This window comes from Asterias rubens, chromosome 2, assembly GCF_902459465.1.
Source record: "Asterias rubens chromosome 2, eAstRub1.3, whole genome shotgun sequence".
Classification (NCBI taxonomy): domain Eukaryota; kingdom Metazoa; phylum Echinodermata; class Asteroidea; order Forcipulatida; family Asteriidae; genus Asterias; species Asterias rubens.
Window position 1 is genome coordinate 8,388,389 of NC_047063.1, and position 19,078 is coordinate 8,407,466.

At 39.4% G+C, this 19,078-nt stretch overlaps 1 protein-coding gene across 4 annotated transcripts; it reads right to left on the reverse strand.

Moving 5' to 3' along the window:
* Positions 1–3,992: 3,992 nt before the first annotated feature.
* Positions 3,993–17,498, reverse strand: LOC117307264 (ETS domain-containing protein Elk-3-like). Of its 4 annotated transcripts, XM_033791969.1 has the most exons (4): positions 17,408–17,498; positions 13,639–13,811; positions 10,060–10,185; positions 3,993–5,289 (listed from the first exon to the last, which is right to left on the reverse strand). In XM_033791969.1, exons 2-4 carry the CDS (start codon positions 13,727–13,729, stop codon positions 4,124–4,126), a joined length of 1,383 nt encoding a protein of 460 aa, XP_033647860.1. In that variant the 5' UTR covers positions 13,730–13,811; positions 17,408–17,498; the 3' UTR covers positions 3,993–4,123. The 4 variants fall into 4 exon arrangements, with proteins under 4 accessions (XP_033647860.1, XP_033647863.1, XP_033647862.1 ...); XM_033791972.1 differs by lacking the exons at positions 13,639–13,811; positions 17,408–17,498 and adding an exon at positions 12,350–12,373; XM_033791971.1 differs by lacking the exons at positions 13,639–13,811; positions 17,408–17,498 and adding an exon at positions 12,161–12,244.
* Positions 17,499–19,078: the final 1,580 nt, after the last annotated feature.

The following is a 19,078-nucleotide window of genomic DNA, read 5'->3' on the forward strand; positions in this document are numbered from 1 at the left end:
CACAATGACATCTGAGTCCATACAACGAAAAAATAACTTATAAATCTGACAAAAATTAATATCACGACCTGCGTGAACAACAAAACATGTTTAACACATTTTTTTATACACACAAAATAATCTCTTATACAGTTAACATATAAAAATGTATCCGTAGCAAACATACGTTTAGTTTTTACTAAATCTACTAGTTGTAGCTCCGCCCCTGAATGGGCTTCAATTTGGAGGGGGTATAAATTGCGGCAAACCTTGGCTAATTAATGTGCTCCCCCACACACCCGAAAAACATTCAAACTTTTTAACCCACAGTCAACTTTCAAACTTTTCTACAACTTTCAAACTTGTTACAAGATTCAGTCAAATTTCGTACTTTTCAGACTTGATACAAGACTATACAGTCAAATTTCAAACTTTCCGACTAGTTATAAGACTATACAGCGGTTACAGAGAACCAAAGAGAGGCGTGTGATCGGACACGAAAGGATGTTTGTAGTTGTTTTTCAATCAGTAAAAAATGCAATGGACTTTTCAACTTCCCCTTTCGAAAGAGATTGTATTTGAATGTTTGCCATCAGAGTCACATGAAAGCAATCAAACCCGGACAAACAGATCTTATAATAACCAAGCACATTGATAAGACAGATTCAAATTTCATTTCCTTTAGCTTGGAGAACCCGGAAAGTGTTGGGACTATTTATAAACCGGACATTTTGTGAACTCGAAGGAAGAAAGCAATACATAAACAATAAAGAAATTCATTGAAACCAATGGCTAGAAAAATGTGTATTCGAAAAAGTTCAGTTTGATAACAAGTGCGTGTGAGTTTAACAATTCGGTGGTCGTGTCTTTTGGGATTTTGTTTGTTTGTTTGTCAAGCCACCCTTTCGTAACTTAACAGGGTTCACACTTAAATATACTTCAAATGTAAACCTGTTCACATGGTATCCTTGATTTAACGAAACTGAAGCTCGTGATAACATCACAATGACGCAATCTAACATGAGATGTGTGGTGATGTTGTGTAATAATTTAGGGGAAGTAAATTGGCAGAAATCTATTGGATAAACAAAACAGGACGCACTGATCTTTTCAAAATTGTGCCACAATTTTTTTTGAAAAGGTAGCACAACCGCAACCACATTAAATTCACACCACAGTGCACACATTACTTGGTTCAAAAACAGATGACATTTTGGTTGAAAATATTATCTCATTGGGTTTTTACTAACAAACATGTTAATCCGAAACTAGAAATAGCGGTTGCAAACTGCTCACTAACCAAAATAACGGTGTTAAAGCAGAAAAATAGTAAGTGGCCTGACGTTTCGACCCTCGCAGAGTGTTATCAATTGCTAAATGAATTGTAATTCTTGTTCAACCACAGTCAATGCGCATTGGCGTTCGAGTTAAACCGAATGCTTTTGCACGTAACCATAGTGTCTTCTCTTCGCCTGGGTGTAGAAAATGTTGACATGTGTGAGGGCTTAGATTGTTTAAATACTTGTAGCAATATCTGAGGTGGGGGCCAATTTTTGAGATGCATATAAGAATTGCTAGCATTATTTGTACTCATTTTTTGGTAACTTTTTATGCATTTTTACTTTTACTTTTGGCACTACTCCGAGTGACCTTTCACCTCCTTAAACAAACGACTTTCTCTTTCACATTGTATCATATTTTGGTCCTAAAAATAAGATTCATAATTATACGTGAACAATTGGCATGACGGAAACTGACGACTTTTAACATAAACCTTCACAATATTCATACAGTTTGGTTTTTAAAATATGCTTTAAAATAACGAGGCATCATCTTTTACTTTAGAAAATAAATAATATTGTAAACTGTACAAATATTAGTTTCCAATGGATTTGGGTTCGAGGTTGTGAAAGGTATTATACCAGGGTCCGAGCTCACGAAACTGTTTAGTGTTTTGGCACATCAATGCAAATTAATCAGCTTTTTTGTTTTGTTTTGTTTTGTTTTGTTTAGATGCAAAGGTTGCCATTTGTCTGTTGATTTTCCTAAACAACATATTTTGTTTATCAATATTTTCTGGACCTATATAGTTCTTGTTCAACTAACTTGTTTATCCGCTTAAAAGTGATTTGGTTCAAAATCATTCACATTATCCCACATCGTTCTCATTCCCTTTCTGTTTTCATTACATTTCTTATTTCACGTCAGATATTTTTGCTTGTTGACACGTCAACCAACGTGAAGAGGTTTACGTGTAAACTGTATATTATTCAAATATTGAATAAGAACGCAGTCATAAAGTCATTTCGAACCATGCTTGTATAACTGAAATAGCGTTTTTGTTGTGGTTACCAATGTGTTTTTTGATGTGAAGCTCTCCCAAATGTATGATGATGCATGCAGGCCTTTCGTTTTTGAAAGGGAAAGGGCACGAAGGCATTTTCTCCTCGGTAAAGGGCACCTTATGAGGAAACTGTAAATTTATACTGGAGCATTTCAAGGGCCCCAAGGCGTTGGCATGGAGACAACCGCCTTCGTTGCCTCCCTGAAGTATCAGGCCAGTGCATGAACAACGTGAACCAATGACACTCTTGGTATATTGTCGAAGACCAGTCTTCTCAATGGGAGACTTTCTGGGACGATAGAGGGCAGCAGACTTACCGGGTAAATCCATTGTTCTCAGAATTATGCGCATGTTCAGAACTACGTAAACAATGGAAATTTACCCGGTATGTCTGCTGCCACCTAGCGTTGGAAAGTCTCCCATTGGTGTATCTCTACATTATGCATAACAAACCTGTAAAAATTTGAGCTCGATTGGTCGTCGGAGTTGTGAGATAATAATGAAAGAAAAAACACCCTTGTCACACGAAATAATTGTGTGCTTTCAGATGCTTGTTTTCGAGACCACTTTGAGGTCTCGAAATCAAATTCGTGGAAAATTACTCTCTCGAAAACTACATAACTTCAGATGAGCCGTTTCTCACAATGTTTTATACTATCAACCTCTCTATATTACTCGTTACCAAGTAAGGTTTTATGCTAATACTTATTTTGAGTTATTACCAACAGTGTCCTCTGCCTTAAAATGTTTTTTTTTTAAGTAACGAAAGTATACCAATCCCAGGGTACGTGATGTGAGCAGGTGGGAAACTATGTGGTAAATTCCCCTCTTAATTCGCGCCAACAATATCGGTTTTATATTTGCATACAATCCGGCTCCAATTCAGAAATCCGGGATCAGATATTTTGTTTTGCTTCAAAACCGGAACCAACTTTCCGGAATGGACCAGCATATCACTATCACAAGTTTTTCAGGGGGGGGGGGGGGGAGAGGCAATAAGATTTTACCGAAGAATTTGTATCAGTTTTCCTTTCATTGCTGTTCAAAGTGTTGTCCATCGAAAAAGCTGCTTAAGCACAAAAACAGACTAGGGAAAACAAACTTGTTCTAACCAGAATTCTAGAAAAGGGTTACCAGCCAAAATAACATGTCGAATGTACAATTTGTGACTGGCATCCTGCTCATTATTGCTAAGCAGGGGATTTCTTAAGCAGTATTTTCTGCTTTTAAGCAGCGTTATAAAATTGGACTCTGTTCGTGGGAACATAAGTTCTACCGTGAGAAATTGTTTATCACTGTCTAAAAGGCACAGCCCGTATTAACAGGGTTTTAAAAGGGCACTTCCTTCCCTGATAAGGAAACAACCATTGGGAATATTTTACACAACTTCCTTCTGAATGAACTTGTGGTTTCTACAAAATTATACTGTTGGTTTGCCTGTTCCCAACCACGTGGCGCAAAGCTCTGGTATACAACTATTTGTTAAAGACACTGGACACTATTGGTAATTGTTAAAGACCTGTATTCTCTTGGTGTATCCCAACATAATATGCATAAAATAATAAACATTTGCAAATTTTGGCTCAATTGGTCATCGAATTTGCAAGAAAATAATACACCCTAGTTGCACAACTTTGTGTGCTTTCAGCCACTCCTTTTCAAAAACTATGTTACTCCAGAGGGAGTCGTTCCTCACAATGTTTTATACAATCAGCAGCTCTCCATTGCTCGTTACCAAGTAATAATACTCTCTATGCTCTTAGCAATTACAATTAGTGTCCAGTGCATTACAAAGAGGGTCTATGGTACAACAATGGGTTTGGTTGTTGAGGGTGAAAATACCACGGTAGGGGTGTGGATGGGCATCATGCCCGACACTGTGACGGGTGCCCCAGTTAGTCCGTTGATTATGGCGGGAAATTGGAATGTGTTCATTTGTGAGTTCATGGAGGGGCTCAGTGCGAGAGGGCTGAGGGTACTCCAGAAGTGTAGAGGTACCAGGGGTGTACCAGCTTGACCGAAGAGGGGGCTAGCTACCATAATGGGTGTGCCGGGTAGAGGGGTGTGCGGCCCGCCGTAGCACGGCACCGTGAGCCCGTTACTCGTGGTGAGGAACGAGGGACTTGATGTTGACATCTTCGTGGGCATAGTGGTGTTGTAAAAGTCACTTTTGGGTGTGTGCAAGGTGGCTATTGGAATCGGTCTGGGTCTGTTGCTCGAACTGCCTGTGACTGTTGATGTACTGGGGGTACAGATGGTGGTGAAGGGACGCCCGGTACTGGTGACTAGGCGTGGCTCGGCTGAGAGTCGAGCTTCAACGGAACCGGGTGACAAGGCCCGTCTGGGGCTCGCAGACCTGGCGTGCTCGGCCGGGTGGGAGCTGCTGCTGACCCGCAACGGAGTCGGTGAAGAGCTCCACCGATGCTCGTGGGACGACTCCTCACGATGCACCTTTATAGAGACTGTCTCGTGCTCCGAAGTCTGGGGAGGTCGAGTCAGAGGGCTCGGTACATACCTCGGCGACTCCCGGTGATAATGCTCAATATGTCCAGCGGGACTCCTCCTCGGTTTCTCGACGACAGCGTTCTCGATCCCCGGGTAACTCTGGGGTCTGGATGTTGTTGTTGTCACTGTGGCCGGCCCATCCATCGCTTCCATCTTCACACGGAATGGGATCTTATTCTCGGTTTTGACAATCTCGGGAAAGGAGACAAACTTGTAGACGAACTTTTGACCCATGACCTTTTTGATGATGTTCTTGTCGTAGTAGTAGCGCAGGGCGCGGCTCAACTTGTCATAGTTCATGTTGGTTTTGTTTTTGCGAAGCCCCCACATCCGGGCCACTTCCTCGGCATTATTCAGCTTAAATTCACCCTCGTTCCCAGTCCACGTGATGAGATGTTGGTTGCTCTTGTCCATCAGGAGTTCGAGCAGAAATTGCCAAAGGGTGACACTGGCCTCCATACCTATATAGATTATTAAAAAAAAAAAATCGGAAGAGAATTAGTCATCATGCGAAAAATAAATCTGAGGAATGAGGTCTCAAAGTTCATCACGTGAATTCTTACTCAAACAATCTTCATATTCAATAACTCATATATACTCCAGAGCTACACAACGCAATTTGTTGTTAGTCCTTTACGTTTTTAATATTTGTCGCAGACACATTGACTGAATTTAACAGTTCAGTCCAGGGATGAGAGAGTCACTGCTGACAAAAAAAGTCTTAAACTCAGATCAACTTGTGTATAAGGGGTGCATTCAATCGTATAGCACTTCCACCTTTTTGGTATAAACCCCTTGTGTTGTAGATTCCAGGAGCTTTGTGAAACTATATTCTCAGTAAAGAAAAACACAGCATGTTTTGTCTAGCAGGCAGACTAGAACAAGTCTGAATTCAGATTGGAGTCTGAAACGTCTAATCTCTGTCAATAGTGCTTGTACACCAAGATATTGCTGCAAACAAGTAAGCATTAAATACGTGTATCTGTTGTATAAAACTTAAGTCTACGAAATTCTCACACTAATCAGAATCATTGTTCAAAAGACACCCAACAGCTTACCTGCACCATTTTGCATTTTGCATATGTCTTTTTTCGTATCATATGAACACTCTTTTCAATAATAGCTAATTACAAAATGAAATGTCTCCTATACGAATAGAACAATATTATACTATCATTGAAAGGGCGTACTGTTATCGTCGATTATGAAAGGTTTAAATTATTTGCCGTATGGGACAAAAGCTGCACTTGTACACAAACTTCTTTATGCACTAAATGGGCGTGTGGAACAAAAGACCATTATTATTCATAAATACAATAATAGTACTTCTTGTTCTATTATGCATCTATTCGCAACGGTAGTCAAGCGTGAATGTAGAATATGCAAGTACAAACAATGAGTTTTGAAATTTATGAATGTTTTGTTTTTTGCAAAACAAGTGGCAATGAAAAACAAATAAAACAAATAAACTGGTGGGTGCGGGCATCTCAGACGACTGTAACAAGGATGATATTGTACAGTCTTTTATCTGAATTCAGACTCAATTTTATGTCGGCCTAGTGAAGAAAATCAAGCGGTATTTTTTTCACATAAATAAATCCTGTTGTTTGGTCTACTTATCTAGTGCTGCAGACACTGTTCCTAAAAGCTCCTTTGAACCTGTAACTCCTTAATTTACCAACAGTTGGAAATGCCATAATTTCGAACTTTAGAATTTGTATCCCAGTTTCAGACTTTTTTTGTTAGCAATGGCTGTCGTCCCTGTTGTACTGATTAAAGGTAGTGGACACTATAGGAGACTTTCCAACGCTAGGTGGCAGCAGACATACCGGGTAAAATTCCATTGTTTACGTAGTTCTGAACATGCGCATAATTCTGAGAACAATGGGTTTACCCGGTAAGTCTGCTGCCCTCTATCGTCCCAGAAAGTCTCCCATTGGTAATTACTCAAAATAATTATCAGCATAAAACCTCACTTGGTAACGAGCAATGGGGAGTGGTTGATAGTGTAAAACATTGTGAGAAACGGCTCCCTCTGAAGTGACGTACTTTTTGAGAACGAAGATATTTTCCACGAATTTGATTTCGAGACCTCAAGTTTAGAATTTGAGGTCCCGAAATCAAGCAACTGAAAGAACACCACTTCGTGTGACAAGGGTGTTCTTTTCCTTTCATAGTTATCTCGCAACTTCGACGACCAATTGAGCTCAAATTTTCACAGGTTTGTTATTTTATGCATATGTTTAGGCACACCAAGTGAGAAGACTGGTCTTTGACAATTACCAATAGATAGTGTCTAGTGTCTTTAAAGGTTCGTGCCTAGAAAATGCCATAGGTTTGTTCATGACGTAAAGTTGAGTTTAGAACTGTTTTCAAAAGGACTTCTATTTATTGAATCTGAATTTGACCTTGGAGCCCCTCCTTATTAAAAGTCGAGTTCGACATTGAGTCGAGAGCACTATCTCAGCGCGTGGGGCCGATTTAACGACTTGTCCACAAGTCTACATTGAGTCGCATCATGCCATTTTTCGGCAGTGGTCCAAAGAGGACACTTTGACCCAAGTCGTTTCAACGAATCGGCCAATAATCCAAAGTTATTTCATGAGTTTTCATTCCATTTCTAAAGAAGGGGAAATTCATCAATCAAAAAGACCCACCAAGTAACAAAACTGTTTATAGAAACACCCACAAAAAAGCCCACAAGCGCTCCAAGAGTAGCTGAACCAAAAACATTTTGTATATGCTGCATTTTGTTTATCATCAAAGACTGGTTTATGAGCGTGCATATTTGACGAACTGTCTACAAAACACCAGTTTCTCAGAACTATAAACAAAACTGTTCATGAAATATTCCCAATGTTACATTATTTCCTTGTGTGAATTGTGCAACTTCACTTCCACAACTCATACCACTTGTTCATCTCGAATAAACAACGAAAACAATTTCGCAATGTTTGTTTAAACTGCTGCACGCTTATTTAAAGCCACTGGACACGATTGTCAAAAAGACCTGTCTTCTCACTTGGCTGGCTGTATCCCAACATATTATACATAAAATAACAAACCTGTGAAAATTTGGACTCAATTGGTAATCGAAGTTGCAAGAGAATAAGGAACGAAAAAACACCATTGTTGCACAAATTTGTGTGCTTTCAGATGCCCCCCAAAACGCCTGCTTTGTGCTTCAGATGCTCATCACAAAGCTTAAGGCCTGAAATATTTTATTATTTGAATGAGAAATTACCTCTTTCTCAAAAACTACGTTACTTCAGAGGGAGCCGTTTCTCACAATGTTTTATCTTATCAACAGCTCTCCATTGCTCGTTACCAAGTAATTTTATTAGCTAACAATTATTTTGAGGAATTACCAATTGTGTCTTTAAACTTCTGCACACTAATTTAACGATTGCAATCCGGGTCTAAAGGGAAAGTCTACCGACCACCGGAAGCCCTCATTGCTTTTAATATCCCTCAAATCCTGTTGATTTCTTCCCCTAAATGAGCGCCAATTCACCCGGTTCATGCTATTGGCAGACTTTGAACAGGAAGCCCTGGTCATAAACCACCGGACGGTGCATATCCAGGGGCTTCTATATTATAACCAGAGCCTAGCCCCCCACGCGTGCCAGGTACCCAAATTATGTTTATCTCTCCAACAATATGGATTAATCAATGCACAAACGGAACGAACATCCGGTGACGTTATGGTCAGTTTGGATGAGTCAAGTTTTACTTCCGGCTTTGGGGTTGGGGTTTTGGAAGATTGCTCCACTCGTGATCTCGTGATGTTTTGTCTAACATTTGCATAAACAGCCGCCGATTGATGCAACCGTTTAACATTATGATGAGTACGATTTAGAACATTACAACTGTGGCATGTTCGATTTTTCCTCATGTACGTTTTTGTTTCCTGGTGTCAGAGTCAGAAAGTTACTTGACAAGTAGCGAGAAACAAAACCATAAATATATTGTTTTCAATTCGAATCAGTGTTAAACAATCACCAGATGATTTCCTTTGAGAAAGAGATAATTTCTCGCTCAAATATTAAAATACTTCAGGCATCAACAAGGTGTTTTTTTCTTTCAGTATTCGCTTGCAACTTCGATGACCAATGTTGAGTCCAAATTTTCACAATATGTTGGGATACACCAAGTGAGAATACTGGTCTTTGACAACTACCAAATGTGTCCAGCAGCCGATTTCACGAAACGCTAGGATTAATCCTATCTCGAGTTAGGACGAGTAACCCGTCCTAACTTGGGATGGGTTCAATGTGTCCTACGTCTTCGGATATACGGAACTTAGGCCTAACTCGTCCTAAGTCCTAGGATTAATCCTAAATTAAGATGAGTTTGGTGAAATCGACTGCAAGCAAAATAACAACCGTTATCAGATCTCAGAAACGTAACTAACTAAAATGATTTATACTAATAACTGTTTCATGAACGCCTTCTACAAATGAATGAATCTGCTTAGTATTTCTAAAAACTGTTCTTGGAATCATTTTCATTTTTTGTTCCGAGTGACTCGTCAACCTTGAGGGTATTTTCCTAAAGACGGTGCACCTGTGAATCTCGGATTTGAATGAGTAACTTATATCCCTGGTGTAGTCATTGATGTCCTATACTGGATCACTCCATTCTAGTTTCTTTCTCCATTAATCATAAGCGGAGTGTCTTCGCAATACGAATGGGTTATGCGGATCTGCATAACCTTAAGCCCCGTGTATGATAATCCCAAATATCACAGTAAACAACAAACAGTTTGTTGGGCAAACGAATAAACTAAACTGTTACAATAATGCCACTTCTTTTATCATAAAGTTTATGTACACGTAATATGGGGTTACGCGTAGTATTTTAGAAGGCAAATTTGTTTCGTTCAGTTGGTATTGAAGTTTAGTAAGTCACATTATAAACGAGCCAAATCATCATGCAAAGAAAATTTGTCTATAATAAAAGCATTAGGTAGAAAGGTAGTAAGTTGAAAGACAGTGTGGTGGTGGAGCCTATTCCTTTTTTTTCGGCCACTTAAATGTAAGTTGTTTACACGAATTACTCACACACAGCTTTGACGATAAGTTATTTGTTCTAACAATGTATAACTCGTATAGGAGATTGCCCAGACAAAAGACAAACATAACTAACATAATTTGTATTATATATTTTTTTCTCCTTCTGATTAATCCATGGGGGTTTCTACCTCCATGATTAATCAGAGCATTGCTTACCTTTTAGTTTCCCCGTTGCTACCGCGTGCGTTGTTTGAACTGTGTTTTGTAAGTCCATTGGTTGGTCGGACTGGTATTCCGTTTTCACCATCGTTGGGGTTGGTACACGCCCAGGGCCCGTTTTCTCTAAAGGAACCAGCGTAAAACAAGTATACATCGTCAAAAAAATAAGACTTTAACAGTCTCTTATCAATAAATAGAAAACTCACCACCCAAGAGAAAACCACACATGAGAGCTGAGAGAACAAACTTTAAGTGCGAGTGGCTCGCCCCGGGCTAAATGTAATTATGCTACAACTTCCCCGTTGCAAGGACCTTTTTACAAGGAAACAAGAGATCCCGCCTAAACTTTGACGTGCGGGAAGCTAGTGGCACCGAGTGCCTGGTTATTGTGAACTGATATAGTATGATAATAATATCTCTCTATAGCTTTATAGGCGGTATTCTACTTTTACTTCATTTTCAAGTCTCATCCTGAAACGAAAACGTGTTCAGAACAGGAAGTCCGCTGTGTATAGTAGAGATATCAGCATTTATTTTAATATTTTGAGGCGATGCTGGTTAAAGGTTGGGTGGCATTGTGTATAGTTTCGATAGATTAAGTAGCAGTAAAAAAAAAAAAACATAATTGTTTAATTTAGCACGAGCGTTGAAAATGTGGACGAGTTGAAAGGAACAACATGAGCTTAGGCCGTGTTTCGCTGATAAACAAGCCATGTGATTTCTTGGATGGCATGATTATTCCTGATTTCCTGATTTTCTCAAAACATCCCCTCCATTTTTTTTGAAAGAAGTAAAGCAACGGGGAAATAGTCCGTGAACTTATGGAGATCACAGAGTCCATAAACCTCATAAATTGTACTTCACGGCGTCTTTATTTAAATCTCCTGAATTGTAACATCCGGGATGTTCCGGACCTAGAATAAGGGGAACCCAACATTAATTTCACGAATTTCAACATACGTCAAATCTCATCCTTGTCTTTTCACACGAAGTACATTTGACAACCTTGCTACAATTTAGCAAGGGACCTTTGCTAAATTTCTCTCATGTGAAAGGGGTACATCAATCCCTGCTTGGATTGCTCTGACAGATTACTGCGTGCAGCGTATTCCAAAGGCAGTCCAAACAAATAATCTAAAGTGTCATGAATAATAATATACATCATAACAACATGCATCGTTCTCTCCTAAAGGGACACATTGGCTTGGATCGGACGAGTTGGTCTATAAAAAGCGTTTGTAACCGTTTGTTATAAAACGCATATGGTTAGAAAGATGTTTTAAAAGTAGAATATAATGATCCACACTAATTTGCCTCGATATTGAGTGGTTTTCCCTTTACTTTTCGAACTACCACGGTCGGCCATTTATGGCAGTCAAAAATTTGACTCCCATAAATGGCCGTCCGTGTAAGTCGACGAGGTAAAAGGAAAACCGTGCAATTTCGAGGCATGTCGGTGATGATCATTGTGTTCTACTTTTACAACATCTTTCTACCCATATGCATTTCATAACAAGCGGTTACAGACGCTTTTCAAAGACCCAACTCGACCGATCCAAGGCAACGTGTTCCTTTAACAGTGGTCTGCTGGCCATGACCAATTGCCAGTTAAAACCCCAGAAGACCAGTCAAAATTCATTCCAAGTGGTCGGACCATAAAGGACTCTATGGCCCGACGACAGGCTAGTTCGGTTCGGGTCGAAGAAATGATGCTAGATTTGTCTTGCTGGTCAGTCACTAAGGACAAACCCTAACAATACATAATGTAACACCTGGCCACCAATTAGCTCACCAAACATGCCTCAGGAAGGTACCGTTAGCCGTGTTGAGTCGGTGAACACATAAGTGCACTGTTTGGTTTGTAAACCTGCCTGCTTTCGTACACAGTTATAACATAGAGGAACTCTGTCCTTCCTCTATGGTTATACCTCCAGAGTCCATGGGTATACGCACAAACATATTTCACCAAATCAAAATAGCACAACATTGGCAAGCACAACATCTAAAAAAGGCTAACTTATGGTTTACAATAGAAATCATAATGGTTAGAAATGGCGAACTGGTGTTACCATGGAGGTAGACATATTACCAAACTCACCTGAAGATTGGTGCCAGGAATTTCGCAACGCCCTGCGTGCTTGGTCGATTTGTCAAAAAACATTTACAAACATGAAAGTATGCACCGTCGGCGCCTGCGCCCGTTGTACTAGAAAACCACCTAGTGACCCAATCCATATGGCATGCAATCAGTCACAAGGGGACCGTAGAAAAAAACCCAAATACGTACCCCTAGGGGTAGTCCTTGACCCTGTTGTGACACCCATTCTTTGATGATGTCATAAGCTCTGGAATGTATATAGAGAGTTTCCCCGAACGACTGTACACGTCCGCGACGCAACAATTGCAATGGGGCAACCCCATACAAAACAAACCGAAACACCAAATTTGGTTAAGTCGGGTGTGTGTATATGTACACAGTGTATTGTTGACATAAACAACCCATGCTGTCTATGAGATCTCGCCAGTTAAATAAGATAATGATGAACTTCGGCACAAGAAATGGCAAAGTTAAAGAATAATTTAAACTCAGCGCATTTCTTGATTGCATTTCAATAATCCAAACAGTTAAATAACGCCGGAAAATTTTGGGTTTCGCCAGTTTTAAATGCCGGTCAAAAATGAACGCTTAAAATTGATGAATGTCGGCACATGAAATGGCTAAAAGGCAAAAGACAAATCCAAACTAAGCACATTCCTTTCTTGCATTTTAATCATTCCAAAGTGAAAACAACTCGGGAGAATTTTCAAAAATTATATAATTCTGAGTTCAATTTCCGGAAACAGGTTGTCGGACATTTTGTTTTGTGTCGAGTCACATTTTGATTGGAGTCGGGCCACTTAATATCACACTGCTTTGTGTTAACCGCAAAACGGCGCCATTGTTGGTGAATTAATGTATACCGGAAGTCCATCAAGGGGTTTGTGGAAATAAGGGCACTTGACACCTTTGGTAATTGTCAAAGACCAGTATTCTCACTTGGTGTATTCCAACATGCATAAAATAACAAAACTGTGAAAATTTGGGCTCAATAGGTCATCGAATTTGCAAGAGAAAAATGAAAGAAAGATAAAAACACCTTTGTTGCATTGTGTGCTTTCAGGTGCATATAAAAGGCTTTTAATAGCTAAAATATTTTATTTTATGAATGAGAAAGTACCCCTTCCTCAAAAGCTACGTTACTTCAGAGGGAGCCGTTTCTCACAATGTTTTATACTATCAGTTGCCCGTCACCAAGTAAGTTTCTGTACTAACAATTATTTTTTAGGACTATCGGTGTGTCCAGTGCAGTGCCTTCAAGTTTACCTCAATATTGTGCCCAATTGTTGTTATTTTTTCTTGTGGTAGATTTTACAAAAATTGAACGAAAATAATGTAAAACGAAAACAAGGAAAACATTTTGACAAAACAGTTCTGCTGAATAGCTCCAGCAAAATATCGAACCCACTATTAAATTTAAAGGGTAAATTTGTTTGACTAGCCTCATGTCAAGGAATGAAAACCAAATCAAAAATTACCTTCTTTTTTGTGCGATTTCGCCAGTGGGTGCTCCATGTTACTCGAGATGGGAGCGGTGGGTGACGGGGCCCGATTGTGGCTGGTTAACATGACGGTCAGATCACCAAGACGCCCCGAGTTCGGTTCGCAAGCGGGCCTCAAGTCGCAAACGGGCAGCCGATTTCAATAATGTCTGGCGAGAAGAAAAAACAACAAAACAAATTCAGGTTGTGAAGTTTTAAATGCTGACACTCGATGTACCGAAGACAGTTTAAAAGATGACTGAAGCATTGAGTTACGTCAATCAAAAATTGTCCGTCGCAGAAAATCCTAAGCACACTTTGTGCTTCTACGTCAAACTGAAATCTTCAAAACAGAAATTCATTTTTAATAAGCACTAAGCAGGTTATCAAACTCATAATACCTTTTTTTTTTTGCTTTTGTCGGTTAGTTCAAAAACGAAATATCAAAATGATTGCTCATGAAAGTCTTAAAATGTGGATGACCGCTCCGTCTTCTATACTTCCGTCATCGCAAAACCCCGACCAGTACTAAATGACGATCGGCAAAAACTCGAGTCCTTAAGTCTCTGGATACAGAAACCCTATATTCATTATAACAAAAATCCGCAACCATTATTAACATTACGCCAGGCCAGTGATGGTGTCTTATGACGTCATAATGATGGCATCTCCACGCATGCTCCCTAATTGTTGTTTTTGAAGGCTCCGGATGCCATTTTTTTTAAACCCTAGGACGAATGCAGTTTCTTTTGTGCGTTCCAAGAGCTGTAACCACTTTCAATGCAAAGACGTGGGTTCCGACGGGAAGTTGGATCATGTTTTTGATGTATTTTTTTTTGCAAATTAAAGGCCTCGGATGCGTTTGGTGATTACTCAAAATAATTGCACGTATTAAAAAATTACTTTGGTAACGAGCAAAGGAGAGCTGTTGGTCGTATGGAACATTGTGAACAACGGGTCCCTCTGAAGAAGTAAGGGTATAGTTTTTGAGAAAGAGGTATACAAGACTTCAGATCTGAAGCATTTTATTCGGCATCCGAAAGCACACAAATTTAATTGTGCAACAAGGGTGTTTTGGGGGTCATTATTCTCTTGCAACTTCGATGACCAATTGAGTCAACATTTTTCACATTATTTGTTATTTTATGCATGGTGGGACACGCAATAATACTGGTCTTTGGCAATTACCAAAGGTAGGTGTTCAGTGCCTTTAAGGGACGTTCAATTAATCTGTCGGCGACTCTTGCGAAGAACAATGCAATATTTCAATCATCTGACGGTATAATAAACGTAAAAATGTCACTATTATAAAATGTGCACGACTTGTATTAATTTGATATGACATGCCGCAACTTTGAGGGCATGCACTGAAAGACGTTGAGCTTCACTTACAACTTGTGCGAACGAACGTAGTCGGTTTTAGGTGGGAAAATTTGATGGGCGTTCACAACCACCGGTGCGACTTATAACCCAGGTGTAGTTATTACATTCATATATATGATAAAGTAATACATGGGAAGAACTAACTAGCAAGGTTTATTTGATGATAAGTCATACTAAATCTTTTGAAAACTTTGAATTATAAGGCCGTCACTCTTTTTAAGGCTACCTACCTCTAAGTAAAAGTACTGCAACCATTTCATATGGTTTGTTTTGCATTGCACCAAATCTGGAGCAATTATGTCTATACGCATGGAAGAACAACCTGCTTAACTGGAGTACACTATTTGAGAAGCGTTACTGCAGTAACGCTTTTCATAACCACAGTACTTCGAAGTGAAAAGTTTCTCAAAATGCATTATACTATCCAAGGCTGCTGTACTTCTTACCAAGTAAGTTTTGTTTTGCCATTAATTTTCAGACTCGTTGTCTAAACATAAACCGACCCTTTGAAGTCATCTCAATTAAGCTGATCATTATACCCACGTTGTGAAAAGCACACACACACCCACACACAGGTTGAAAACAGTATGTGGAACTGATGGAAAGTGCAAGCAATAATACTTAACTCAAGAGCTTTTTTTTTGTTTTTTTAATATTTGCTTGATTCATTCCGACGGCATGTGTTTTCAATTAAAACTGCACATGACGTAGGAGGCCAGGCTAGTCACAATTTTAGTTTACCGGCGGGGTATAGGGCTACCTCTAAATTTGTCTTTTGTTATTTGAATTGCCGCCTATTGTCTTTTTGGAACTCGATTTTGTACTGGTATTATATCTTTTGTTTCAATATTATTCCAAAGGTGATCCATTTCAAAGAAAGATTGCGTCATAAATTAAATTGTAAAGTTAATGAGAGTGCTTTACTGCGGTAGCTATATTTTGTATCAAGTATTGGTAAACAATGAAAATGACAATTGCCTGAAACACATTCACCATTATTGACATCTTTCTTTAATAATTTGTATTGTGTCATAAATTAGTTTGTAAAGGAAATGGAATTTGTTTCTGCGATAAATTGCCTGAAATACATTTCATTCACCATTTTTGAAATATTTCTGCAGTATTTCTATAACTTCTATCACTGAACACAATTGACTGAACATGATTGTTTTGTTGGACAACCTGACATCCGCTTAATTGTTGAACTCATCAAGTAATACCGATAAACCAAGAGGTAGAATAGAAAGAATTGATTTCTGAGAAAGGCAGCATTATTTAGCCTAGTTATGGGTCAGGTGAGAGGTAATCGGAGCTACATAGGCAATGTAAAATAGGTGTAAAAAAAAAAAGGGGGGAGACCTTCCAAAAATCAAACCCGGATGTCCGGGCTGCATGCGCGTCCGGGGCTCGCCGCGCACGGCGCGGTATAAAAATGAAATCAATGGGAATCGTAGATTAGGCCACCTGTTCGTGAGATACGGGCCGTACTATTCCGCTGGGGCTGGTTATTGGAGGGGAAGGGGGGGGGGGCTTGAGACCTTGCCGAATTATACACGTGTGTTCGCAGAAGATAAGATTGCAATGTACACTCTGCGTATATCTGATTATTAATTCACCAAATTAATAATCATAAGCTTCCTGTATGCTTACTCAAGTCAAATGGATTTAGAGTGTGTGTGTGTGTTTTTTTTTAATGCAGGTTTTACTTCCTTGTTTGATTATCGCCTTACCACCCCCCCCCCCTCTATATAGGCCTACCCTTCTTCATTCTGCTAAACACAATAGCCCTTTGTTTCTTTTTCCCCATAAGACGCTCAAAGTATAACAATTGACCATCACAACTTCTAAGTTCTACCACCCCTCCCCCATAAACGAACAAGCATTCAGCTTTTTGCAAAAGTCGATGTAAAATATAAATGAGGTAATTTTTGTTCCCGATGCCGTGACCATTGAATAGAAACCCGAGTGTTTGCCAATAATCATGCGATACTTTGTTGAATTTCCTCGTTGATAAAAATGCAACAAAGTAAATAATACCCTGGGTATCCGGACAACATCCTGCTGATGAGTTGTTATATTATTCTGAAAACAAAAGTTCACGAAGCATTTTTTCTTCGTAAAAGACCAGTTGTATTAGCTCTAGCTCTAGTGAAAAATGTGTATATTATAACGGTGGGCTAATTTTAATATTTGAATAATTGAATAGTACCATGTGTGTGTTCCACAACCAATCCTTAAACCCCGAGTCGTATGGCACAACCACAAATCAGGTTTGAATGAAACCTTTCAATATTCTCCGTCTAATATCGCGGATGCAATTTGTGAAATCTGAACAGGCTAAGAAAAATTGAGCAGAAATTCCATGTACAAAAATGTGACTCACCGGTTTTGTTGAGTATAAAATACCACCACGTTGTAGTGAAGTAGTAATACTTTCCACGTCCGTACAGTCCTGCGATGATTTAACTAATGCAGTTGACACACACAGCGTCACAGTTTGATGGTCGCATGACAATCGACGAGTAAACTCGCTCCGAAACCGGAAGTGCGTTCGGGGAAACACCCTATAAATAGATCGGCCATCATCGTGCGTAGATGGTGACGTCAGAGCCCGCTGGAGAGCTCGTGAGCGTGGAGTCGCTGCAGAGACTGGTGCCCGTGGCCGTCGCCGTGCGTGTGTCAAGAGGAAGCGCACAGGGGACTCGACCTTAAAGCTTCTCTTGAGCAGTGGTTTTAAACTTGTGTCAGTCGATTAGCGTATGTTGTTCTACAATCAGTTGTAATGATTTTAACACAAATGCACGTTTTGAAAACTGCCATAATTAACCAAATGTAAAAGTGTTCTGTTATTAATGATACCATCAATTCAAATTGTGCTTAGAAATGTTTTAAATTATACACATTGAAAACAGTATGGGGCCTACACTGCACGGACTGTTAGCGAGTCTACTTTCATTTGCGCAAAACTGGATATTGGGATCTTGAACATCGTGCGGGGATTAATTTTGTTCGCTTCCTTTTTTTCTTTTCTTTTTCTGGATTCTGCTCTGGGAGTTTGTAGAGAAAGGGTCCCCCCTCCGGACTCGTCGGAACTAATCCTGGACAAGCCTTTGACGTCGATTGGGGGAAATTATTGTCTAGATTTCACCAGAAAGCGGAAATATCTCCAAGTAGAATGGCTGAAAATGGACACAAAACGGATTTGAAATCCCGTGCATTTAGTGAGCTAATTGTCCGCTAGCACGTAGGTAGGGACCTTGCTGCTAATAATTACGTAGGTTTTCATTTTGTTGATGCTCTGCACACCTGAGTTTCGTTCGTTAAGCAGCTAACGCGGAACTGCTTGTAAAGATTAGTGGTCAAAAAACACAAGCTCTGTCTTTTGAAGACGTTGGACACTATTGGTAATTGTCAAAGACCAGTCTTCCCACGTGCTGTATCTCAACATGTACAAAATAACAAACCTGTGAAAGTTTGAACTCAATCGGTCTTCGAAGTTGCGAGATAATAATTAAAGAAAAACACTCCAGTCACACGAAGTTGTGTGCTTTCAGATGCTTGATTTTGAGACCTCAAATTCTAAATCTGAGGTCTCGAAATCAAATTTTTTGAAAATGTCATTCTTTCTCGAAAACTACACTAATTCAGAGGGAGCCGTTTCTTACAATGTTTTATAACTCGTTACCGAGTAAGGTTTCATGCTAATACTTATTTTGAGTAATTAACAATAGTGTCCACTATAGCTGAATTGAAAAGTTGTTAAGATTGTAGTCAAAAACGTAATAGACTAGCTCTGTATTTTAAAGGCACTGGACACGTTGACTACTCAAAATAATAATGTGTTAGCTTAAAAACGTTGCTGGGTAACGAACAAGCTTGTGTATATCGTTTGTGATTGCTTTTTACTTTGCTTAAATTTTTACTGCAATTTTAGAATGTTTAATGTTTAGTATATAAATGGTTTTTTTTATGAGCTAGCTTTTTTTTGACTTTTGCCCTTCCCTGGACGGCCCGTGCTTGTTTAATTGTTTTGCTTGTCCGAAGAATTAAAATA